This window comes from Rousettus aegyptiacus, unplaced genomic scaffold (genome assembly GCF_014176215.1).
Source record: "Rousettus aegyptiacus isolate mRouAeg1 unplaced genomic scaffold, mRouAeg1.p scaffold_m13_p_2, whole genome shotgun sequence".
In the NCBI taxonomy this organism is placed as follows: domain Eukaryota; kingdom Metazoa; phylum Chordata; class Mammalia; order Chiroptera; family Pteropodidae; genus Rousettus; species Rousettus aegyptiacus.
Window position 1 is genome coordinate 125080498 of NW_023416295.1, and position 24638 is coordinate 125105135.

General features: G+C 46.0%; 4 protein-coding genes and 1 pseudogene across 10 annotated transcripts; 2 read left to right on the forward strand and 3 right to left on the reverse strand.

Annotated features, from left to right (window-relative positions):
- Positions 1 to 272: 272 nt before the first annotated feature.
- Positions 273 to 9286, reverse strand: TSFM (Ts translation elongation factor, mitochondrial). Its single transcript, XM_016127687.2, has 6 exons — positions 9086 to 9286; positions 8654 to 8824; positions 7474 to 7602; positions 6605 to 6727; positions 2757 to 2844; positions 273 to 866 (listed from the first exon to the last, which is right to left on the reverse strand). Exons 1-6 carry the CDS (start codon positions 9140 to 9142, stop codon positions 463 to 465), a joined length of 972 nt encoding a protein of 323 aa, XP_015983173.1. The 5' UTR covers positions 9143 to 9286; the 3' UTR covers positions 273 to 462.
- Positions 9287 to 9375: 89 nt separating this feature from the next.
- Positions 9376 to 14448, reverse strand: EEF1AKMT3 (EEF1A lysine methyltransferase 3). The gene is made up of 3 exons (XM_016127695.2): positions 14035 to 14448; positions 13807 to 13918; positions 9376 to 11270 (listed from the first exon to the last, which is right to left on the reverse strand). Exons 1-3 carry the CDS (start codon positions 14209 to 14211, stop codon positions 10879 to 10881), a joined length of 681 nt encoding a protein of 226 aa, XP_015983181.2. The 5' UTR covers positions 14212 to 14448; the 3' UTR covers positions 9376 to 10878.
- METTL1 (methyltransferase like 1) lies at positions 14391 to 18102 on the forward strand. 6 transcript variants are annotated; one of them, XM_016127693.2, is made up of 7 exons: positions 14721 to 14918; positions 15619 to 15782; positions 16705 to 16889; positions 16981 to 17094; positions 17234 to 17335; positions 17493 to 17612; positions 17720 to 18102. In XM_016127693.2, the coding sequence occupies exons 1-7, from the start codon at positions 14818 to 14820 to the stop codon at positions 17861 to 17863; spliced, it is 930 nt and encodes a 309-aa protein (XP_015983179.1). In that variant the 5' UTR covers positions 14721 to 14817; the 3' UTR covers positions 17864 to 18102. The 6 variants fall into 6 exon arrangements, with proteins under 6 accessions (XP_015983177.1, XP_036091649.1, XP_015983179.1 ...); XM_016127691.2 differs by lacking the exon at positions 14721 to 14918 and adding an exon at positions 14391 to 14429 and having other exon boundaries at positions 17493 to 18102; XM_036235756.1 differs by lacking the exon at positions 14721 to 14918 and adding an exon at positions 14479 to 14594 and having other exon boundaries at positions 17493 to 18102.
- A 172-nt stretch (positions 18103 to 18274) lies between these two features.
- LOC107501490 (25-hydroxyvitamin D-1 alpha hydroxylase, mitochondrial) lies at positions 18275 to 24005 on the forward strand. Of its 2 annotated transcripts, XM_016127686.2 has the most exons (9): positions 18275 to 19357; positions 19969 to 20159; positions 20669 to 20871; positions 20955 to 21155; positions 21241 to 21413; positions 21605 to 21777; positions 21983 to 22061; positions 22346 to 22543; positions 22879 to 24005. In XM_016127686.2, exons 1-9 carry the CDS (start codon positions 19163 to 19165, stop codon positions 22990 to 22992), a joined length of 1527 nt encoding a protein of 508 aa, XP_015983172.2. In that variant the 5' UTR covers positions 18275 to 19162; the 3' UTR covers positions 22993 to 24005. The 2 variants fall into 2 exon arrangements, with proteins under 2 accessions (XP_015983172.2, XP_015983171.2); XM_016127685.2 differs by having other exon boundaries at positions 19225 to 20159.
- Positions 23346 to 23464, reverse strand: LOC118614203 (annotated as a pseudogene).
- Positions 24006 to 24638: the final 633 nt, after the last annotated feature.

The following is a 24638-nucleotide window of genomic DNA, read 5'->3' on the forward strand; positions in this document are numbered from 1 at the left end:
CCACGTGGCAGGAGTGATATAATTGGGAAGTTCCAGGGTAGAAGTATAGTCCAAAGCATCACAAAGCAAAAGCAAGAGAGTTCCATGTCATAGGAGAAAAACAATAGAATGAGTTAGAATTATTAAGGACACCATAATAAACCGATGCTAAAAGGAGCAGCAGCACAACTGTTGGTGCCTGTTCTCTCGGATTCTGTCAGTCACTTCAATTAGGCCCACCTGTGTTTTCTGAAATGTGTCACAAGATAGACACAAAAAAGCTAAACCTAGCATTAGCAAACAAGAAAAAAGACCACTCTTTATTATATAACAATGTTATTTAATAACTTTATCCTTGAAGTATGATTTCATTACAAACTCAAATAAAAACATTCTGGGTTTGAAGAGGCTTAGGAAATAACTTTTTATAATAATGTCCAGAACTAAGAATAAACATTTCCTACTGGGCCAAGTCTCTGGAGCCTATTCAGCCTCTGCTGCCTCTTCTTCTCCACATTCAAACCGCACGAAGTCTATTACAGTTACCCCCTGGGGCTGCACATACTGTCCCAATGTGATAGAGGGATCCAGCAAGTATGGTTGGGACAGCATCTTGGTTTCTGCCTCGCCTCCAGGCTCATCATCTAGGGAGCCAACAGAGAGTGGGGCCATGCCTACCACGTGCTGCCCAAGCCGGCGACCAAGTTCTTCAAGGTTTGCTGTCTGCTCAGATGTCTCGCAGATGACCAGGGCCCCGTATTTCCCCAGCACCAGGTTGTGGAGCGAGGGACTGTGTGTTGCTCCATGGACATAAGAGCCAACATAGAACCCAGCTGGCACCTTCACCCATGCAGCGCGTTTAAGAGTCATGTTTTCTCCCAGTTTCCCTATAAAAAAGCAAAAACAAAAAACATCCTTCCAGAATATGATGCCTGTGGTAGTTCCAAAATATGCACAGAAGTGGCCAAGTTTGGGAGACAGTCCTCTGCATTTACACTGAGGATATGCTGTAAGATGGAAATACCATTTTCAATTTACAGAGTCAAAGGTATGCGCAAGGGGAATGGAGAGTACCTTTATGGAACACCAAGCATGTGCCAGGCACACTATGTTTAAAAACATAGGCTATGTTGTCACACAGACTCTGGACTCAGGTCTCAGCTTTGCCTCTTACCAACAATATGATCTGAGGCATATGACTTAATGGCATAACCCCATCTGCTAATTTATCAAGCCTTAATTTCTTCATCTGTAAAGTGCAGATGATACCACTTATAATAACCTGAAAGCACAGTTATTAGAAGAAACAAATAATATATGTAAAAGCATTTATTACAGTATTTGGCACATAATGAACTCTCAAATGCTGGTTATTATTATTAAACTTTGGCTTAGACAACTTAAGTAACCTGTGTTAGGTTACACAGCTAATACGTGGCAAAGCCAGAATTAAAACTCGTATCTGACTCCAACGCAATTGTTTTTCACCACCAAATTACTGTTTCTCCCAAATACTACAACTGACAAAGACAACTCCTGATCATCCATTGTATCAGGGAAAAGTCCACAACTAAAAGCCCCAGAAAATCCAAAACTTCATGACACCTGATAGCTTCAACTTCCTCTCATTCCAAAAAAAATAAAAATAAAAAAGGTCAAATTTTAGGAGGTGTTTATGAGAACAAATTCCAGCTTTGCTCTTTCTCTTGGGATGCTCTCCCCACTAACAGAAGTCCAAATAAGCCAAAAGGCAGGAATGGGTAGGAGAATAAACAAAGGGGTCTAGAGAAATATCCCTGCATTAGCCATGTCTAAAAGTCATAATAGGGGAGTATCCAGAAACCAGAAAGCAGCTTAAAAACAGCTCAAAGCATCTACCCAACAGATAATTCTCAGAAACTGACAAGGCTAAAACACCCAGTTCTTCCAGAATTTCTTAATAAGTCCCATACACAGCTGGCTGTCTGGTTTCACATCCATGACTCACTGAAACATTATACATACTTCAAGATGAGCTGATAAAAACTTAAAATTGATGCCTCGACTGGAAAAATCAGATGAGCAATAAATTCCCAGCAAGCTTCAACCTCAGGCTTACTCCTCCCCACCCTATCAAGGATATACAGGAAGAAGGCAAAATTCCCACTAGTCCCACCACAAAAATCCAGATATGGTTCCTATAGCCAGCGGGTTCTGAAAGACTGTACCTTCACAAATTCAGGATCAGATGTTTACAAAAGGTTAAATTCCTAAAAAAGATGCCCCTAAATTTTCCTGGACCCTTTTATAAAGAAGGTGAAATGACCTTTGATGTACTATTTCCTCTATAGTGTACAGAGTACCAGTCAGCTGAAAGTCGAAATGCTATCCCTGCCTAATGACATTCTTTGTTTGGTCAGCAGATATCTGCAGTGACGTCTGCAGAGTATTGAAATATTTTTGATTAGTTACAAACAGCTAAAAACTGAGATTTTTTAATATAAATCTAAATTCTTTTAAAGGAATTTAAAAATTCTGACAACCCTGGAACCCAATTCTTCCCAAGGTAATTACTGGATAGAGCTTAGTAATAGTTCATTCACTTCAGCAGAGTATGAGCTTTTCAGGGCCCTACTATTTCCTAATATCTAACACACAACCCACTTCGCACATTCATATTACATGACCCTTGTAGCCACATGAGTTTGCAATTCTTGATCTAGATTTAGAGGAATACTAAAGAAACTACAAGGTCCAGTTCTTAATTTCCAGTTTCCAGAATTCTTACAAATACTTACCGATTGCTAAGGCCAGCTGATCCTTGAGACAGCCTTCTTTCTCAGGCCCAGCAGGAAGTTCAGAGAGCTCAGAGGAATTCAAAAAGCCCTAAGTGCGCACACATACACACACACACACACAGAGAAACACAAAACGTGAATCAGTTCTGTAATATTCAAATTATCAAATAAATAAATAAATAACCTAATTCTTAGAAAATTATTCTATCGCTACACCATCCCCAGTTCCACCCCACTCCTATCCTCTGGACTAACTTCTTAGAACGTAGTTTCCTAAAATCAGGAACGATATTTCACACAGTCATAAAAATTTAAAGCTAAAAAGGTTTGCAGATTATCGGTAGGAATGCAAAATGGCACAAATCCAAAGGAGGGGACTTGGACAAGAGCTAACAAAACTACATATATTTTTAGCCTTTGACCCTATTATCCTATTTCTAGGAATTTATCCTGACAATCAATACACTTCCAACAATATGAGCATACACATGCACAAAGCTATGCGTTTTCTAATTGTAAAATATTATAAACAGCCTAAATGCCCAAACATAAGAGCGGACTGGTTGAATAAACCACAGCACAGCCATACAGTGGAATACTATGCAGCTGGAAAAAAGAAAACGGGTGAGCTCCAAGAGCTGTTATAGAGTATTTCCAGAATACATTAAGTGGGGAAAAAAGCGAATTAAAAGCATATGTACAAATTATACCACCACTTGGGTAAGAAATATCTATATAAAAATTTAAAAATAAAATAAAAATAAGTAAAAATAAAATTTCTAAAAATTCTACAGAACATAAAAAAAGAAATATTTATATAAATATGCTTATTTTGCAAAATGACATAAAGGATAAGCAGAACCCAATGAAGTTGGTTATCCACAGGAGTGAATAGGAAATGGGGTGGAAGGGAGAAAAAAGGGAGTAAGGCTTGTGTGCGTGTACTATAGTTTTAACTTTCAGAACCTTATTTAAAATTTAAATTAACAAGGATTTAGGGTAAAAATGAAAATTGACTAAACAGAAAAACTCTAACTATATTTCAAATGAGTAACATAACCTCACAGAAGGGATAAAAAAATTAATCCAACTAATTTTCAGTACAGTCCTTTGACCACATTATTTCAATGTAAAAACAAAAGAACATCAAAGAAACCTTGAACTCCTTAGTAGGTTTGTTATTTGCAGCCGGTAGGGTATAGTAACTCTGAAACAATTTAATGTGTATTGTAACACTGGCTAGATAAATATAAAGATACTAAAGTTGCTAGGAGCTAGTGTACTTACTATGAGAGAAGAAAGATAAAGATAGAATAGGGAAGAAAAAGAAGAACCCTGTGGTGTAGGACTAAAACTGAAACACACGCGCGCGCACACACGCACGCACACATACATTCTCTCTAAAAGAACAGAACAATGACATCTTAATAGAAATAAGCATACCTAATGCCCAAATCTTGGTTTCTGAATACCATTCACTCACTAAAAAGGATCGTAATTCCTTAGAGAAGTAAATAATTCCATGGTTGGGGCAAGGAAAGTATGAGTCCAGAATATCTTATATGCCAAAAAGTAAAGAAATACTCAGAAAATAATGAGGATATATCAAAGAACAATGGAGCCGGCTTATACAGCCTTAGGCTTGCATTAGCCAAAACCAAGGATAATTTGAGTATCAAAATGACCAACGGATTATACAATGAACTGTAACTTACTGTATGAAATAAGAATCCATAAGTCGATGTTGGTACTAAATAAATCACTAAATAAAAGAAGTCTCTTTCTTACGGTAGAATGCCAACTAATAAAACTAATATTTTTAAAAATTATAAGAGAAAAATAACCATTTTGCAACTATTGTAGAAATAACTGCCAAGAATCATTGATGGATGCTGAAACCATTAGGAAAAATTTTTTTGGGAACTCGATGTTTACACAATCTCGAAGAATTCCACATCCAGATTATCTGTTAATTACAAAGAGGAACATGGTAACTTTACAGTGGAGAAACTTGGCAGATACTGCCTTAACCAAGAGATTAAAATTAACATCAGCAATGGGACAAATAGTTAATATGTGCCTCCTAATGTGATGTTCTAAGAAAAATACAGGATAATTTACTACTCCTACAAAATCCATATTCTAATTATGAAGAAACATCACACAAACCCAACTTGAATGACATTCTACAAAATTTTCCTATACTCTTCAAAAATGTCAATATAAGGTAGTTCCATATAGTAGTGGTTAGCACATCTGCTTTACACACAGAAGGTCCTGGGTTCGAGCCCCATTGGAGCCACAGGCCATATCCCAGGTGCACCAGGCCCCGGGTGAGCCAGGCCCAGGTGTGCTAGGCCCTCTGGGTGTGCCAGGCCTCGGTATGCGCCGAAAGCACATGAGAGGAGATGCCCCACCTTCAGAGATCCAGTTCTTAAGGGGAGACGGCAACATCTGTAGGTCAAGAGTGGAAGTGCACGGAGGGAGAATTAAAAAGAAAATGTCGATGTAATGAAAGACAAAGAGGCTGAGGGACAAAGAAAGGAGACTAAAGAGACATGACAACTAAATGCAACACATGATACTGGATTGGATCCTGGATCAAAAGAAAAAAATGTATGTTGGCAAACTATGAATATGTATCATATAGTATGTAAATTAAAAAGTTTTAGCAATGTGAAAATTCCTGAATGTGATTATTGTACTGTGCTTATATGAGAATGTCCTCTTTTTTAGGAGATACAAGCTAAAGGGATAAAGGGTTCTGATGTTTGCATCATACTCATAAAAGGATAAAAATAACTGTAATAACATATATAAAAACTGATAAAGTAAATAAGGCAAATGTTAATAAATAGTGACTCTGGATAAAAGCCCACTGTAGTTTACGGTAGTTTACTAACAACTTTTCTGTAAGTTTGAATTTTTCTCAAAATAAAAGTTAAAAAGTTAAACTACAGACCAAAAGGAGGAAAAAAAAGAAATAAAGCTAAAAGGAACCAAAGTCTCCTGTTAAAGATAATGAAAAAGAAGCACAGTAAAGTGAATGGTTCCGGGTTACAAATAGAGGTAACGCCAAAGTCAAGATTAGAATTTCTAGTTCAAGTGACTCATCCACTAAATACAATCTAAAAATAATCTCAACATCGTTTTCCATATAATATGACTATTTAATGCTAGTAACAACATTCACCACGGGAGACCTCAAAAGATAAACAGGAAGAGAAAAAGGGTAGTTACTAAACACACACACAAAAAGTCTAAAGTAATTGCTTCATTTTTGCCTTGACAATACGGTTGAATCAAAGGCAAATGGATATAATTCCTTCCTTAATCCTTCTATGGACAAAAATATGCTAGCCTCCTAAATTATGCCTTCTCTAACATCTTTATTAAAGAATCCTTTCCTAAGGCCAGTCTAGATTTGTTAATACAAATCTGCACCTGATTTGACTGACTCCACCCCACTGGCATTCATTCATTCATTCATTTAATATAGATTTACTGAGCCTCAACCAAGTACTGGGCCCACTTCTTTTTAATCAGAGACATAGCAGTGTGAAGACATGGAGCTTGTGTTCCATCAGGGAAGACAGACAACATATCAACTAATAAAAATATAATATACAAACACTATAACAAAACATTTTTTAATGAAGTAAAATATGGGACAAAACCATAGAAGGAAAGGTATGCATCTCCAAAGAGATAGCATTTAAGCAGAGAAAGAAAGAGAGTGAAACATGAAAATGTCTGAAAACAAGGGAACAGAAAAGAGCCTAAAGGAGAGAGGGGGGTGAACAAATCCAGCATGTTGGAAACAACATATTGGAGACCCCAAAACTCACTTTGCTGTATGTGGAGAGTTGACTTTTTAGGCTCTGGCAATGTAATATGGTTCCAAGGGCTACTCGCTGGACCAACTGTTGAAATTTTACATTTCTTGAAACAAAATCTGTCTCACAGTTTACCTGTGGGAACAAATTGATGTCGCTGTAAAAGCTGCTTATTGATAGTTTCCAAAAGTACTTTAAGGTTAAAGAGTAAACCAAGGTCTTGATAGAAAAAAACTGGAAATTCAGCAAAACAGAAATAAATAACCCCAGAATTTTAAAGCTGCAGTTCCTCAGAAATTGAATAAAGTGATTCCTACTGTGTCCATGAATTAGCAATGACCTATGCATTCAGAAGATAGTTCCATGTCCCCAAAGGACTCACTATAAATTCACCACTTACCTGTGGCTGCATGCCATAAACACTTCATTCTCCAGCGTACCTAACTACAAACCACTTTTGCTATCAGTTTATTTATCTCATTCTCTTAATATAAACTCTAATCTACCCTATTCTCACTCTAACCCACAACTGATTCTCTCACAATTGTAGCCCTCAAACCTCTAAAACAGCTATTCTCTATCATCTAATTAATATAATTCCCAGATTTAAAATCTAACTGTTCCAGGAAAGAATCAGTGACAAGGTGTAAAGCGACACTAGATTCACATTTAGGAGTAACATTCTGGACAGGCAGGCCTTTTCTTGTCAACATACATGTACATTTCTATCCTTAAATAAAGCCACAGCTAATAACTGTGATCTCAAGGGTTTAATTCAACTACCTTTTGTGGCTCTCAAACACCTCTTCTTTAAGAGTCTACCACAAATCCTTATATTGAAGGGATAGCTGTTCCTAATATCTACAATTCGGACAATTCACCTCTACTAACACAGTCGTGCTTCCTTCCTGCAGCAGCCCAATCAGGCCTTCTTTAGTCTTCCTTCCATGGAGCTTGGCAGCTTTGCTCCAGCCCTCCTTCTGGGCCTGTTCATGGAGCCAGCTCTCTGCCTATGAATTGAAAAGAAAATCAACAGATGACAAAGTCACAGAATTTAGAACTGAACGGTGCTCTAAAGTATGTCCAGGTTCCCTGACTCTTTCTGCTTCCCCTCAATCTCTTATTAGAAACTGAAGTAATCTATCATTTACTGGCAGCCTATCACTAAATGCCAAATACTAGGCACTGTGCCTGGTACTTTGGTAAGTTTAATCTTCACAACAAATAATAGTATTTTCACTATATATACAAGAACAATGCAATTCTGAAAGATTAAGTAAGGTATCCTAGTAATATAGGAAAAAGGTATGAAAACTACACACATTGACTAAATAAATATTAAACCAGGTTGCATTCAGAGCTTGCTACTGTGCTGCTAGACATGGGAACCTAGCTGATCAGCATATAGACAGACTACAGGGAACCAACAGGAAGATTCCTGCTGAGTTTACTTACTAACAACAATTTCCCCATGCCTTTAACACCCATACTCGGAAAGGAAAACATTTAAAATGAATTCCTTGGACACTGAGCAGGGAGTAGGGGGCGGTCTCTCTCTTTGAGAGGAGACTGGGTCTGTCTGTGGAACTTTATTCCTTCTCTAATAAACTTTCCTTTTGTTTCCCTGGCCTGTGCTTGAATTCTTGCCTGCGTGCAGTCAAGAACCCTCTGTGTGTCAGACTTGAATCCCCACTCTGGGGAATTCGCCTCCCAGTTCCACAACACAAGGTCACAGGGTTAAAGGCACTGCGATTTAAGTCCCAGTCCATCTGACTCCAGAGCTCACACAAACCCTTTCAAGCTCTCAGCAGGAGGAAACAGCCTAACAGTGTTGCGTGGAATAGGGTTTGTTAATCCTGCATCCCAAGTCAATTGCTTCTAAGTAAGACAAAGACCGAGGGTGTCATTCAAGTGAGACTTCTATCTAGAGGTCTGCCGTTGTAAGTCAACGCGACAGCTGGTCTGACTTCTATGCTCCCTGGCGAGATCTCCCCTAAGAGACTGAGATGGGACCCTAGTACCTACCTGCCCCCGTGCCCCCTCCTCCCTCCTCCCTCACACCTGTTTGAGATCCCCGCCACAAGTCTCCAGAGCTTTCTTGCAGTTTACGAAGGAATAGCCCGTTTTTCGCCGCAGCTTCATGAGGAGCTCCTTGCTGGAGGCTGAGGAAAGCCAGGGCCCAACGTGAAATGTGTGCCATGGCTGAAGCGACTGAAGCAGAAGGGCCCCTGCCTGGAGGGAATAACAAGGGATACTAATCAAAAAGCAGCGAGGCGCTCCAGAGGTGAAAAGCACGTCGGCCTGGAGCCAACCTTAGGAAAGAGTGGGTCCGGGGGCGGGGGGGGGGGCGGGAGGCAGCGTGCGGGGGTTGGACCGCGAAGGAACAATGAAGTGAGGGAAAAGGTGGCATGGAATAGAAAAGGGATCGGAGGTAGGGGCCGCACGGGAGACATGCAAAGAGGGCAGGTCAGCGCCAGGACCAAGACCCCTCACCGGGTAGTTCCTGGTCCGCGCGACCAGGCAGAGGCGCAGTGATCGCAGCAGCAACATCACCCTGATTGCCACACACGGCAGCCGGCAAGCGCACTGGTAAGGCCACCGGCCTACGGCGTGCCGGTAGGGCCAATCCTCTCCACTGGACCGCGCCAAACAAGGATATGGCCACCTGCTGGTCGGAGGGAGCACACTCGCCTTCCCTACTTGGCTTACCGAGGCATTTCAGGACAGAATTACCCCCCATAGTTAAAACAAAATCATGAGACAAAGTTATCACAAAATAACAATACAAGAAATGCAGTAATACTTTATTAATTTTCAATGCGCTTTCATAATCATTATCCACTTATGACTCAAGACAAAATTGTGAGGTAGGTGTTGGTTCATAAATTTGCCAGAGTTATCCTAGGGAGGTAGGGGTGCAGTCCTTCAATAAACCCAATAAATATTTGCTGAATGAGCAAAATATTTGCTGAACACCTATGGCGTACCAGTAATTATGCTAGGCTTCAGGGAATTAGAGATACGTAAATCACAGCCCTACACTCCAAGGTGATCTAACAGTGAGAAAATAGGGAGCAGACATGACCACACAAAACAAGTCCCATAAGATGAACCCAGTTAAAGGGTGTCAAGAAAGAAAGAAATTATATCCAAACAGGAGGCTCAGAAAAAGCTTTATCAGGAAACAGACTAAGAGGAATGAAGGTTTTAACAAGTAGAAATAGCTCTTCCAGAGAGGAAATCATCAAAAAGAATGAAGCAATAAATTAGGAAATCTTGGTATGGATTTAAGGAACAAAGAATAGACCTTCTGTAATTTGGCTCAAGGTTGCAATACATGTTGGAAACCAGTAGGAAATGATGTATAGGGTAATTTGAGATCACATGGGATAGACTGAGTACCAAGCAGAGGAGCTTATTCTTGCTTCTGGAGGCAGTGGCAAAAGCTAATCAGAACTGATTTTGGAAGGTCACGAGACTTGGAGGCCAGGAGTCCAGAGGAGGTGCTACGTAGCCCGAGGTGTAACTAAGGAGAGCCCCAACCAGAGATACTACAGTGAGAAAAGAGGTGAAGCCATAACACATTAGACAAGGACTGACAGGGACTGGAAGCCTAAAGAAAAATAAAAAGAAGAAGAACCTAGTTCTTAGCGATCAGGGCACCAACTCCAAAAAGGATGAAGAAGCTACAGTCCAAGGACAGCTATGTTACCTATCCCCAGCTTTGGACGGGGGAGGACTTGATCTAGTTAGAGCCATGGTCCCACCCAACTATCTCTAGAAGCAAGAAGTGGGTAGTCTGAGGCTCCTTCCTTCCCAGCCCAACAAAAGCCTGAATTCTTTAGATGCAGAAGAGATCTTTAATGCTCATGTTTCTTTCCCTTTAAAAAAAATCCAGTAGAATCTGGCAAAAAAAAAAAAAAATCTATCTTGTATAAAAAAAGACAACCGCAGGACTAGAAGTGATCAAATATAGTCTCTCTGCAGCCACTACTCTCACATCCCATTTACCTCCTCTTCCCCCCAAAACCATGGATACCCTCCCATCTTCCTCCGCTAAGAATAGAAGCTGAGAACTTTGTGCTCTAACCCAGTGTTGCCTGGGCTCTAGGATTCCTAGCAAGCAGGCACCTCCTTACACCTGTCCAAAAGTATCTAGGGGAACTAAGAGGAAAGGAAGAAAGAGACAAGAGAAATCCCTCCTTTTTGGTCCTTAAGTTTCTGGCTTTGGAGATATGGCAGTTCCTTCACTAGAACAAGGAGTTCAGAAGCGCAGAAGGGTGACATCAAGCAGGTCTTGGTTTCCTGTACCTGGCCCTATAGATGTTGACATTCTCATCCTCATCCCGCTGGGCCAACTCCAGTTGGAAATGCTGGGGCAGGAGATGCTGAAAGAAGCTCTCTGTCCGGTGTTCCTCTCTCATCTTGGAGGCCAGATAGATGGTGCCATGAGGACCGCACAGGTGTTGGAGGGTCCCCAGCAGCAGTGGGAAGGTGGGTTCCAGGTACACAATATCAGCCCCCAGCACCAAGTCATAGTCCCCAGGGAAGACATGCTGGTCAATTCCCCAGGACAAGGCACGGACCTGGGCCCGTCCTCCAGCTGGCACATTGGCCTGGACGTTGCCCTGGATCTGTTCTAAGGCCAGAGGTAGGTCAGTGATGGTAACATCCCCCCCTAAGAAAGAGGAAGGAAGAGAAATCCAAGTCAGAGGGACCAACCCAGGGGTCTTGCTTGGCTTTTGCTCAGAAGGTCCAGATACCTAAGGGCCTAGGAGAAAATGTCTTGATAGCCCAAAGCCCATACTTTGGTTTTTAGTTACCCTAACCTCCATTTTACCCACTGTCATTCTCATTACTCTACATTCTACAACATCAACATTCTCTCTGAGCTAATCTTCAACCTCTCTGCCCAAAACACAATAATCATATGTCAGCAGAAGCCTGGGCAGCACTAAACTGTCTGCTACTGACACAGACCAACCTTCAGGGGCCTGGAAAACTTACCATATGACATGACCTCAGTGAGCCTTAAAAAGGACAAGTAGGAGTTAATCGGGTAGAGTTTTCCAAGCAGAGAACAGAGAGTACAACTGCTTGGTGGTGAGAGAATATGGCATGTTTAAGGAAGGCTGGATCTTAGAGAATATAGATGGGAAAAGAAAAGTGTCATGAGAATAAAGAGAAAAATGATTATAACATGCTAAGGAGATTCAGGCTTGATTTTGAGGGCAATAGGTTTTAAAGGGAGGAGTAAGAAGTGACGCTGATCAGATTAGCATCTCATTCATGTCATAAATACATGTATCGAGCACCAACTAAGTTCTGGAGATATAATGGTGAGCAAGACAAAACCTCAGCCTTCCTTGAGTTTTATTCTAGAAGTAGAGACACACTAGGTACTATAAAACTCTTTAATCACAATCATGATGACCATTATAGCAACTGGAAGTACTAAAAATTCATTCATGAATGTGGTTCCATAGTGTAGCTGGGTCGTACTTAGGGATGGACCCGAGGTTAGTAACAAATTTAAAATGAAACCAGTCAGCTCAGTTGTGTATATAATAGGAGGGCCTAAGCTAGCCTGGGTGTGTGGCAGTATCAAGGAGGCCTTCCCTGGAAGTAATGTTTGAATTGAATGCTAAAGGATGCAAATGTATTAACCAGATGGTACAAGGATTTCGGACACAGAGTACAGCCCATGTAAAGGCTCCAAGGAAGGGAACATCGAGACAGGCTTGAAGAACTGACAGAAGAGCAATAGGTAGCACAAGGCATATAGGAAAAGAAGGGAGAGACACAGAAAGAAGCTAGAGGGAGGCAGGGCCTTGGAGGCCATGCTAAAACGTGTTGGTTCTATCCGGAAAGCAACTACCGAAAGAAAGATGGAGATGGGAGGTGATTACAGTAACATTCTTAAAAGATCACTCTACCTGCTAGGTGGGGGCAGAAGTCTAGGCAGGGGCAAGAAATTAAAGCAGAAAGACCAGTTTGACTAGTTATAGCCGGCTAGGCAAGTGATGGTGGTGGCTTAGACTGGGGAGCTGTCAGTGTCAATGGAAAAACATGAGATTTAAAGGATTTTTAGGAGACAAAATCAATAGGACTTGAATAATGGCTATGGGGATGAGAAAAAGGGATATGTCACAGGTGATGTCTAGTTTTCTCACTGGGCAGATCGTGGTTTGATTCACTGAAATGAGGAAGCTGAGATGATGAAGGTGGGAGAAGGTCACAAACTCGAATGTAGGCATGTCAAACATCTCCATGGGGAATCTTAAAGACGCTAGTGCAAATCCAGGTAAGAGATGGCAGTGGTCTGAACTAGAGATGGTGGGAAGAGGTACTGTAACATCTTTCTGGTCTTCCCCCCTAGACCATGAGCTCCTTGGGGAGAGAAAATCTGTCTTATTCATTGTTGCATTCTAATACCTAGCATGTTTCTTGGCATATAGGGGACGCCAAATATATGTTGGTTGAATCAATAGAAAAATGAATGCCTGCTTCTGAGAAGACTTCTCTGAATGTGACCTAGTTGTGTCCCTCTGAACAAGCACATGTTAATTTGCATTTCTGGGGAGACAACATCATAAATGTTTTTAAATGAGTATTTTTAGGTTGAGGTTTTGCCTGCCAATAGGATTATAAATCAAGGAACTGTTTCCTTTGCAGTTTTTGGTTCTTGATAAAAGTGAAGCAAACTTTTCCTTACCTTTTCATTTCCCAAGTCTGTGGTGTCTAATTCCAACGCCACTTCCCACAAAACACACCCTAACCCTCAGAAACTGTTAAGCTTTCTCCCAAGCAATCAAAATCTAAAAAATCTAAAACATATTAATAACAAATTAATAAAGCATTCATGAGGTTTAAAACAACAGGTTACATCGCCGACAAGGTGCCCTCAAATATACATCTTGACAGAACACCATGTCCAAAGCAAAGCATTGTCCATGAAATCACAGAAAGGAAAATGGTAGAAAAAAATTCCTTCTGCTAAGACCTGCCTAGTTTTTATATCCTGCGCCCAAATCAATCACCTTGGGTGCTTTGACAACCTATGAGCGCTGCCTGGCACACAAAAGTAGGCGCAAAAAATAAAAATAAAAAGTTTATTAAAAAGAAGCTACTGAACTGGCCCCAAGAATCCAGGAAGTGACAATTTCTCCATAACCCCGTCCCCCCAAGCCCGTCCCACCGCAAAGCTCACGCACCCTGCAGCGCTGCCAAGATCCCCACGATGCCCGTCCCCGCGCCCAGTTCGATCACTTTCTTGCCTCGGAAATCTACATTTTGACTTTCGAAATAGTTGCACAGGCTCAGCGCCTATAGGAGAAAAAAGAAGAAAAAAGACTGTCGTGGGGATGGATGGCTCCATATGGGAGGAGAGTCCGGGGTCTGGACGTCCCGCGGAGTCTCGCCCAGACTCCCCCACTTCTCACCGCGTCCCACACCCGCGCTGCCACCCCGAGCCTGGACCCGAAGTTCTGCGTGATGCTCAGCACGTGCCCACAGAAACAGAACCGGCTCTTCTCAGAATAGGAGTCGGCGAAAAGCCCAGCCTCCCGTGGGAACACCGATTCTGGCTCGGATGCAGGATCTGGGTGAGGGTCCGCCATCTGGCCTAGAGTCCCAGACGCTGCGGCCAGTGCTGGGATCCTGGATCTGCAGCGGGATGGGGGTTGGGGGGCCGCAGCCTTCTCGGCTGCCCCGTGGCACCGAGCCCCGCCTCCCCGAGTTTGCCCTCCTTCCTCCAGTTTGACTTCCTGGAGGTGGAATGAGGAGCTGCCCCTCCTGCCGTTCTCCAGCGTACACCCGATGGGACTCACGCGTGAGGGTTAGACCCCGCAGACTGGTCCGAGACTGGGAGAAAGGAGAACGGAGCGAGGATTGATTCTACCATAGGAAGTGGGGTCCCCAGACCTCTCTTACCTGCGGGGTGCATGGGTGCCTGCAACCAGGATGGTAACCCAGACCAGGCCCACACAGGCTAAGGAAAGAGGTTGGGTGCCGGCTCTGGCCTTGCTAGCCCAGTCACAAACTTGAGGTGCGGAGGCGCCCTCGAGTGCTGGCCCCTCCCGTCCTCCCCGCCCAGCCTAGCTGAAGTCAGTCTTGGGTCTTTAAGGGGCGGGGTCTGCTCACAAAGTGCCTGGATGCGTCATTAACCTGCGCCGCGGCCCTTGGTCTCCACGTGGGTTCGGTGGAGAAACGCGGGGCTGGGGATCATGGCGGGAGCCCCCGCAGGAGCCGAGGCTCCGCAGCCCCAGAAGCGTTACTATCGGCAACGTGCTCACTCCAACCCCATGGCAGACCATACGCTGCGCTAGTGAGTGAGCAGGGCAGGGGGAAGGTAGGAGAGCGGCATTCGCAGGACAGCCCGGAGCAGCCCCGAAGAGCGATTTTGCTGGGACTGCAAACAGGGTTAAAGATAAACCCGGGAGGATCTGCTGGGTGACGTCAGTTTGGAGGGTGGGTTAGGGGAAGTTGGCTGGTTGGAAGGGGGAGTGGCGTTCTGCCTGAAGTCTGTGTAGCGGTGCAAGTTTGGGAGGAGAAAATTGTTAGAGACTAGAGTGATGATAGCAGAATACCCTTTCCATCTTTCGGTTTCCTTTGTCAGATTTCATAAAAAGACAAACGTACACCCAATCCTGCCCTCACTTTCTTCCATCCTCATCGCGCAGAGCACATAAACAGAGGAAGGTCCCAGTGCCTCAGTCAGCTTGTCTCTGGGAAAAGGGGAACTTGTGCCGCATAGAGGAGAGCTGCCGGGTCATTCACATCAACTGCTAGAAATGGAGATAGGCAGATCAGCAATCATGGGACTCATGATGGGCTTATGAGTCACACTGGAGGTTAAGGGGGTTTCCACTGTGTCTCCTAGAGGCCAAAGGGCCCACTGTTACAGAATTTTTGGGAAACCTTCCCATCTGCTTTCCACCCTTACCCATCCACCCACACACATGTAGTACCACTTTTGCAATGGTGTGACCAGCCTTCTCATGTTTCTCACGTCTTCTCTCCAACAGTCCTGTGAAGCCAGAGGAGATGGATTGGTCTGAGTTATATCCAGAGTTCTTCGCTCCACTGACTCAAAATCAGAGCCATGATGACCCAAAGGATAAGAAAGAAGAGAGAGCTCAAGCACAAGTGGAGTTTGCAGACATAGGCTGTGGCTATGGTGGCCTGTTAGGTAACATTCTTCTGGCCCTTTCTCTAGGGCAAGGAGAGGCAATGTCTAGGTTCTGCTGTCTCAGCAGGTTTGGTGGGGGCCATAATTGGCCTTTCCCCTTCGGACCAGACACTGGTGCTGTGACATCAGTGTGGAGGACCTCCACCTTCCCTCTACTCTGGGTCTGTGGCCTTTGCCCTGGAGAAGGGAGGAGGCTGCCTTACATGCCTCTTAGCACTTGGGTTGCCCTGTCTGGTCTCGCGCCTGGCCCCAGTCACGACGTGAGCCATTTCACCTGCCAGGTGCTGGGTCAGTGAGCTGGTCAGCACAAGCGTCAGAGATTAGCCACTGTGGCCAGTGATCCTGAACTGTCTCTGGGATTCCACCACTCCCTCCCTCCCACCCCCCTTCCTCACCAGAACATATTTCTTTTGCTCCACCCCCCTGTTTTTGAGTTCTTCTTATATTGTATATATTGCCCTAGCCATGCTTGCTAGGCCATTTCTCTATTTTTAAAATTTCCCATAGAGACAACAGCATGACAAGAGGAAGAGCATGGTACTTGGTGGCAGAAAACTTTGGTTCAAGTCCTGGTGCTATCTCTTCTTTGCTCTATGACCTCAGGCATTTCTGACCCTCAGTTTCCTCATTGTCATGATTTACCACAGAGTGTTAAGAAGATTGAATATGAAAATGCCTAAAAACACTAAAGCACTTTGGTTGTACATGTATTCCCAGGCCCTACCATTTCCAGTCCCGGTGATAGTTTTTGGATCTCTCCCAGCCCTCTTCAGCATCGAACCATCTATATAGGTCTCTATCTCTCCATGCTTGCCATTTCTGAATTTGGTAGTTGCAGATCGAGTCTTCCTTTCCTAGGTGGACCCCTTGGCACTTCCTGCAAATTTGAGTTTCATAATTCCATTCCTATTTTTGTGTCCAGTGGAACTGTCACCGCTGTTCCCAGACACGCTGATTCTGGGTCTAGAGATCCGGGTGAAGGTCTCAGACTATGTGCAAGACCGGATTCGGGCACTACGAGCAGCTCCTGGAGGTGGCTTCCAGAACATCGCCTGTCTCCGTAGCAATGCCATGAAACACCTTCCTAACTTCTTCCGCAAGGGCCAGGTGGGGAGGGGCCCTGGTGGGTTAGGTTGGTAGGCAGGTGGGATGTGGAGGCCAGGCTCTTACGACCAGTCCATGTGTGTCTATCTCACAGCTGACAAAGATGTTCTTCCTCTTCCCTGACCCACATTTCAAGCGGACGAAGCACAAGTGGCGAATCATCAGTCCCACACTGCTGGCAGAATATGCCTATGTGCTGAGAGTTGGGGTGAGTCAGGAATGGGAAGGAGGATGGGGTGAGCGACCTATTCAGGGACCTTCCACTAAGTATTCAATGGGGATGCATCTTATCATCTCACTGTTTAGTTATATGCAGTCCCCTGTCTAGAGTAATTTTGCCTATGCAGGGGCTGGTATATACCATTACCGATGTGCTAGAGCTACACAACTGGATGTGCACCCATTTCGAAGGACACCCACTGTTTGAGCGTGTGCCTCTGGAGGAGTTGGTAAGTTGGAGGCCTAAGGGGAATTGTGAAGATGCAGGCCCTTTCCAGAGTGGTTCTGTATTCTTTGAACCCAGCTCAGTGCAATAGGATGGATGGGAGTCTCAGGGCCATGGGCAATCTGAAGGGTGGGAAAGGACTTATTGAACCCTTTTCTCAGAGTGAAGACCCCATTGTGGGACATCTGGGCACCTCAACTGAGGAAGGAAAGAAAGTTCTACGCAATGGAGGGAAGAATTTCCCAGCCATCTTCCGAAGAATACAAGATCCCACTCTCCAGGCAATGATCCCCAATCCCTCCCCTCCTGGTCACTGACTGCTTACGTCACCTTAGCTGGGCTCCATTTTCCAGGGACTATAAAGATCAACCTCCCTGAACCTTTTCAGCTGAGACTGCTGGGGCTGAGAGGCAGTAATCTCAAAGAAGTTGGAGAACTACCCAGCACAGAATCCTGGTTTTTACAACTACCCCTGTCACTTCCCACCTTCCTGCCCCTCCACTGCCAGCACAAAGCAGAAGAAGCGGACTGAGAAGGCCTTGGACCAGAAGGGATATTTGAGAGGGTGTGGGTCTTGCTCTCCCTTGATATTCCTATCTCCTTCTAGGATCTCTCCTCAGCTGGAGTGAGGAATGCAGTTCTCTACTGTCCATCTAAACTACCTGTTAGGCTCAAGTCACCTATTCACTTGTGTATACTTTGTAGTCCTGGGGACAACCTATACATATGTACATGCCCATGGCACTATTTCTCATGGAAGGCTAGAGTGTATCCTGTGCCTCCTCCCATTCCCTCTCTTCTTAAGACTTGACCTGGAGAATCTGTGCTTTTATTGTGGCTGTCTCTGGAGAGTCTCAGAGATGGTGTAGGGGTGGAGACCCTCTCCTTTTTCCTGTTTACTTTCCATTCCAGAACTTCAAAGGTGGCATGGCCTGATGGGGGTGGGGAGAGGGAGTGAGGATCAGAGAGCCAAACTGTGGAGCATTCTGAGGCTAAAAATGGAAAGGGGCTGCTAACTAGAAAGCCCGCCAAAGGAGACGGAGTCAGCTGGAGATTCAGAGCCCTCAGCCCTTGGTCTATCCAACAATCCAGAGAAATCTCTGAACTTTTCTAATTTCCAAAAAGTTCCTTCATTTTTGCTCCTCAAGCCCTAAATTCCCAAGGCTAGGATAGGGTTTGTTGATCTAAAAGACTCTCCACCCCCCGCCCCCGCCCCCACACACACACACACAAGGAACAAAGATGAAGGCTCCAGGAGCCCTTCTGATTGACTCACCTGCCATCTGCTCAGCATCCAGTACAGGGGGAGAGGGAGGTATGATAATGCCTGAAAATTCTGCTCACATGCAGATAAGGTGCTTCCTGATGAGCCAAGAATATGGGAATGGCTACAGCTGTGGCTCTTCCAGGCTTCCCTTCCAGGAGGTACTGGAGAATGAGGAATTCCTGAGGATGGGCCCGAGGGGGCCTGGCTCCCTGGGAAAGTGGTGACAATAACAGGGACTGACTATCTTGGTCACCTAACCCTCACTAAATAGCCTTTTTCAGGAAGAGATCTTTAGGCTGCTGGTCTAAGGCACTGGCCCAAGAGGAGAAACTGAGGCAGACCTCCCCTGCCCTAGAGGATCATTGCAACATGAGAACCAAAGGAGCTGCAAAGGCAGCCCCAGCCCCGCCTACTGTCCTTGGGTGCTAATTCCCAGCACAGAACACTCAGGAGAGAGGATTGGATAAATAGCTTTGAGAGGGGGCGTCGCCACTGTCTGGCCCAAGGGTTAAATAGGGGTGCAGGCAAGATGCTCAGGAGTGCTGTATTTCCCTGAACCAAACCATGACCCAGACCCTCAAGCTCGCCTCCAGGGTGTTTCATCGCGTCCACTGTGTTCCTGAGCTGGGCACCTCACTGGGCTCCAGAGGCTTGGACTCAGCGCCACGGAGCTTGGCAGACATCCCAGGCCCCTCCACACCCAGCTTCCTTGCTGAACTTTTCTGCAAGGGGGGGCTGTCACGGCTACACGAGCTGCAGGTAGAGGGGGACCGCTGTTCCTGGAACTGAGTGCTGGGGAAACAAATTAGTGCGGAACGGAGGAAAGAGGGCCAGTAAGAATGAATGCCCATGAATTATGGAAAAAAACTGGGATTGGGGGTTGTGGCTTCAGGGGTGCGGAGTCCATCCCCACACTGCGCAGAAGACTGTACTCAAAAAGCACTTCACTGTGCAGAAGTCTGGAAGCGGGGTGGGTCCAGGACAAGCGCGCGGGAGGCAGAAATGCACAGTTCCTTCCCAGTGTATTCAATGCGCTTTGCTTAAAGCTACATGCCTTCCTATTCATTTCAGTGGTGGCTCGTCCTGAGATGCATAGTCCACATAAGGAACCTTTAGGGATTTCTCCACCTGGCTCAGCCCAGGTGACCAAAGAGCAGACTTGAATGTCTGCTTTACTCAGTTACTCCGTCTTGCACATAACACATAAACTTCCTAGAAATGGGACGTGGGGTAAAGATGGGGAGGGATTTGCAATATCAGGGCCATGCACTAGCTGGGAGCTTGCGAATGAGCAGAGGCTCCCCCTTTCAAAGCCCAAGCCTGGAGTCTCTTGTCCGGGTCTCCAGTGTCCACTGCGCCCATCCTCCCAGGTGCTGGGGGCCACACGCTTTGGGCCAGTGTGGTCGGCAAGCTTCGGGAAGGTGCGCACGGTGTATGTGGCAGCCCCTACACTCATTGAACAGCTGCTGCGACAGGAGGGGCCGCGACCCGAGCGTTGCAGCTTCTCGCCGTGGACTGAGCACCGTCGACGCTGCCAGCGAGCTTGCGGACTGCTCACCGCGTGAGTTCATTCTAGCAACAAAGCCCAGGTGCCCCACTGTGTCCCTCTCCTGTGGCGGGTGTGGGAATAGCCTGGGAGTACAAAGGAAGGTCGGCCGTGTCCCCTAACATTTGGCAAATAGGGGTTCCCAACCTTCTGTTTCGCCCAAGCTCAGGTAGAACGCAGCCCTCAACCACCACCCTACCTCTCCTACCCACGTCCTTATCTTTTGGGGCCAGAATCTTGGAAACCAGCAGGAGGGGCTAGGGTACCAGGATGTAGATGAATATAAGATTCTGTAACTCAGCTTACTTAGGAATCTAGGACCCTCTGGGGCAGGGAATGAGTAACAAGAAAGGGGGATGAAAAACGAGCGCAGGCAGGGCAGGTTTCTGTACCCTGAGGGAGCAAACGATCCCTCTCCTAGCCACCCAAGCCGAACGCTCCTTTCTCCACTGCACCCAGCCCCACTGAGCAGACTCCACACACCACCATCTACCCTGATGCGCCCCCTCTCTGCACCCCCGCAGGGAAGGCGAAGAATGGCAGGGGCTCCGCAGCCTCCTGGCCCCACTCCTCCTCCGGCCTCAAGCGGCCGCCCGCTATGCCAGGACCCTGGACGATGTGGTCCTTGACCTTGTACGGCGACTGCGATGCCAACGGGGACGCAGTGCTGGGCCACCAGCCCTGGTTCGGGACGTAGCTGGAGAGTTTTACAAGTTTGGACTGGAAGGTGAGTCCCAAGACAGTCGGGGCAAGCTTAGGAGGCACCCGCCGGGTTCTCCCAGTGCTCTGACAGCGCCCCCTCCCGGCCAGGCATAGCTGCAGTGCTGCTTGGTTCACGCTTAGGCTGCCTGGAGGCAGAAGTGCCTCCAGACACAGAGACTTTCATCCGTGCTGTGGGATCCGTGTTTGTATCCACGCTGTTGACCATGGCGATGCCCAACTGGCTGCACCGCCTCGTGCCGGGACCCTGGGGCCGCCTCTGCCGAGACTGGGACCAGATGTTTGAATTTGGTAAGACACAGAAATGAAGTGGGGACAGGGGAACCTTGAAGTTGTTCCAGGCTAGAGAGGCATCCCTGTACCTTCTCTCCCACAGCCCAGCAGCATGTGGAGAGGCGAGAGGCTGAGGTAGCCACGAGGAACCAGGGAGAACCTGAGGAGGACATGGGATCTGGGGCTCACCTGACCTACTTCCTGTTCCGAGAAAAGTTGCCTGTCCCTTCCATCCTGGGGAATGTGACAGAGCTGCTACTGGCCGGAGTGGACACGGTGACGTTCTCCCTCCACGTTGGGAGCCCCTCTTTCAGAGCTTAGCCTCCCAGTCTCAGTCCTCTTCAGCAGGGCCACTATGGCCCTCCTGATCAACTTAGCTTAGCACCTCCTATACTCAAGACTGCTTTTTATTCTGCCCCCTGATTTCCCACTCTTAATACCTCTGATGCTCTTACTTGTCCCCTCAGGTGTCCAACACACTCTCCTGGGCTTTATATGAACTCTCTCAGCACCCTGAAGTCCAGACAGCACTCCACTCTGAGATCACAGCTGCCCTGGGCCCAGGCTCCAATGCCCACTTTTCAGCCACTGCTCTGTCCCAGCTGCCCCTGCTGAAGGCTGTCCTCAAGGAAGTACTAAGGTGAGGGAGCAGGAGAAGAAGAGCTAGAGAAAATGCTGGGAAAGGGCTAGGGAAGCAGATGGTAGATAGGAGCAGGGAGAGAGAGAGCAGAGGAAAATGGTACTTTACTCCTGGCCAAGAATGGTTTTGGAAGTTACAGGCATGAGAGGGAGGATAATGGCCCCGAGCCTCACCTTGCTGTCTCCCCTTGTGCTCTGCAACCCAGACTGTACCCTGTGGTACCTGGAAATTCCCGTGTTCCAGACAAAGACATTTGTGTGGGTGACTACATTATCCCCAAAAATGTAAGTAGAGCCTTTGAGTCTCTTTTGCTAAGTCATCCTTCATTATCTTGGCCATCGTCCTGTTCTCAAACCATTCCCCATAAGGCCTTCAAACTCTCCCTTTGGCCTGTATGCTTCTCCCTTGGACATAATGGGGCTGAGGAGAAACCATTCTAAAAACGGCCCAGAAAACTTCCCCATCACCAACCAGAGCCTACCTTCATCCCAATCCATATATCCTCTTCTCCATGTTCCTTCCTCAATTTATGGGCCCAAATTGACAAGTTTTGTTCCTCCCCCACCAGACACTGGTCACTCTGTGTCACTATGCCACTTCAAGGGACCCTGCCCAGTTCCCAGAGCCGAATGCTTTTCGTCCAGCTCGCTGGCTGGGGGAGGATCAAGCCCCCCACCCATTTGCTTCTCTCCCCTTTGGCTTTGGCAAGCGCAGCTGCATAGGGAGGCGCCTTGCAGAGCTTGAGCTACAAATGGCTTTGGCCCAGGTGAGTGATCTAGACTTTCTACCTTCCCCAAATGGGAGAGATCCTAACCCTCTAAAGCTGTGGACTCAGTGACAAGTATAGGAAAACATTTAAGACTTGGTAGACATAATCTCTGAAATATGTCAATCCCATTGTAGGCCTGGAGGGTGAGCAAGGGTATGTGGACTATCTTTTTCCCCTATACCATAATCCCATATCCTGATTAACCAAGAAGTCTACCACCAGGCACAGGTGCCCTTCCAACCTTGACCATCCTAACACTAATAACGCCCATTACCAATCAAGCCCACTACTGTCCACCCCTCTCAGTGATAGCCTTCTTTCTCCCTTTATAGATCTTGACCCACTTTGAGGTGCAGCCTGAGCCAGGTGCTGCCCCAATCAGACCAATGACCCGGACTGTCCTGGTACCAGAGAGGAGCATCAATCTACAGTTTGTGGACAGATAATCCTGTGGAAAGAGTCTGTGGTTATCATCCCTTCTCTCATCATATGAGTTCATTAGGCACAAGACCAAGAGATGTTTATTTCCTGAGACCTGTCTGACTAAATTAGTCAGAATGACTATAGCATAAGCCCTGACCAAGATGTGAAGTATGTACCTGGCCTGACTCAACTGTCCCAGAGAAAACCATGCTCCCTTCTGCCTGCTCAGTCCTCCTGGTCACATCATATGCATCCTTCAAGAGCCAACTCAGATTTTCTTTTTTTTTTTTTTAAGGCAAGGCAACCCTTGGTTGACCTCATAGATTGCAAGGACCTTGTCATCTTACAATCCCTTATTTTATTTTTTTATTTTTTATGCCTACAGCACCTGGCCTTCCTAGGTGGTCTCCCATCCAAGTACTAACCAGGCCTGACCCTGTTTAGCTTCCGAGATCAGACGGGATTGGGCTTGTTCAGGGTAGCTTGGCTGTAGACCCAACTCAGATTTTAACTAATAATGTTGGGTGACCTGAGGAAGAATTCCACCACTGCCATTTGGGGGCTTCCACTGTGTTCATTGATGCTGCTAGCTAAGCTCCTAGCACAGCATGAGCTAAGTAATTGTGCATTTTGGTCTGCACCTGGTTGGTCCTCTCTCCTTGTATGTTAGCTCTTTGAGAGGAAAGGTGGGGCCTTATTCAGTCTTTATGTCCCCTGTCAGTGCCTTTCGCTGACTAGGTGACACCATACAGATTCTCAAATTGAATCTGGACCATGTGGCAGAAGAGGTGAGCAGCTTACTAGGTTCTGTCTATACCATTCCTTCCTTATTTGGCCCCCTAGGAAGGTGAGTCTACCCTTGCCTGGTTTATGATTTTTTAAAACTCTCCTTGACTCTCTGGGCACTGTTAGGTTGTCTTGCCCCACCACTTAGTTCCTAGGCAGAGACATCACTGGATCTGTGTCTTTGGATACCTTCCTTTTAGATATTGAAAATTTTTTAAATTCATTGTTTTGAAATAAAAATTGAAAAAAAAAAAAACTTTTGACTTACTTCTCTCCCACTCCCACTGCCTACAAGACCTGGAGGCAAGCCCCTCACCCAACTCCCTGACCTTGGTTTCTCAGGTTATGGGAATGACCCCCTAACATGGAAGGTCTAGACATCTGGGAGAGGGGTTTACATCACAAATCCAGACACATTTCTGTCTGGAGTGGGAACAGCCAAGTCTGGCTTCCTATAAGAGATTAAGGGGGTGATAGTAAAAAGTAACCACAAGGGCTAGGCTGTAAAAATGGGTCGGGAGCTAGGGATTTGTAGAGATGTCCAGAGGCAGCTGACTGTGGTTAGAAGTGCTTTTGGAAGCTGAACTGCCAGAACTAAAGGATATCCTAGAGGGGCCACTCTGCCCTCTCTGGAAAAGTTACTCCAAGGTGATTTCCTTTGGAGAAAGACAAGGATACAAGCAGAAGTGAAGTCAGAGAGGATGCAAGTTGAGTGTGGGGAGGCCAGAAGCCCTGGGGCACCAAGGTAGGAGAAGAGGGCTGGGAAGAAGCTTCTGCTTCCCTAAGTCAGCACTCTCTGCCGCCCAGAAGCTAGGCACGGTCCTCTCTTCGTGAGGTCTACAGATTAATTTATACACAAATAAATCTCTCAGCACATTCCCTG

What these genes read in the sequence shown, in the direction of transcription:
- EEF1AKMT3 (XM_016127695.2), bottom strand. Translation starts at nt 14,211, where the DNA reads ATGGCGGACCCTCACCCAGATCCTGCATCCGAGCCAGAATCGGTGTTC. An exon ending in CAGCGCGGGTGTGGGACGCG is followed by an intron (nt 13,919 to 14,034) that starts GTGAGAAGTGGG and finishes TTTCTCCTATAG; the next exon opens with GCGCTGAGCCTGTGCAACTA. An exon ending in GATCTTGGCAGCGCTGCAGG is followed by an intron (nt 11,271 to 13,806) that starts GTGCGTGAGCTT and finishes CCTCTTTCTTAG; the next exon opens with GGGGGGATGTTACCATCACT.
- LOC107501490 (XM_016127685.2), top strand. Translation starts at nt 19,762, where the DNA reads ATGTCTGCTTTACTCAGTTACTCCGTCTTGCACATAACACATAAACTT. An exon ending in GCTTGCGGACTGCTCACCGC is followed by an intron (nt 20,160 to 20,668) that starts GTGAGTTCATTC and finishes GCACCCCCGCAG; the next exon opens with GGAAGGCGAAGAATGGCAGG. An exon ending in ACTACATTATCCCCAAAAAT is followed by an intron (nt 22,062 to 22,345) that starts GTAAGTAGAGCC and finishes CTCCCCCACCAG; the next exon opens with ACACTGGTCACTCTGTGTCA.
- METTL1 (XM_016127693.2), top strand. Translation starts at nt 14,818, where the DNA reads ATGGCGGGAGCCCCCGCAGGAGCCGAGGCTCCGCAGCCCCAGAAGCGT. An exon ending in GCAGACCATACGCTGCGCTA is followed by an intron (nt 14,919 to 15,618) that starts GTGAGTGAGCAG and finishes TCTCTCCAACAG; the next exon opens with TCCTGTGAAGCCAGAGGAGA. An exon ending in ACTTCTTCCGCAAGGGCCAG is followed by an intron (nt 16,890 to 16,980) that starts GTGGGGAGGGGC and finishes TCTATCTCACAG; the next exon opens with CTGACAAAGATGTTCTTCCT.
- TSFM (XM_016127687.2), bottom strand. Translation starts at nt 9,142, where the DNA reads ATGTTGCTGCTGCGATCACTGCGCCTCTGCCTGGTCGCGCGGACCAGG. An exon ending in CGCGGACCAGGAACTACCCG is followed by an intron (nt 8,825 to 9,085) that starts GTGAGGGGTCTT and finishes TATTCCCTCCAG; the next exon opens with GCAGGGGCCCTTCTGCTTCA. An exon ending in TCAGCTGGCCTTAGCAATCG is followed by an intron (nt 867 to 2,756) that starts GTAAGTATTTGT and finishes GCTTTTTTATAG; the next exon opens with GGAAACTGGGAGAAAACATG.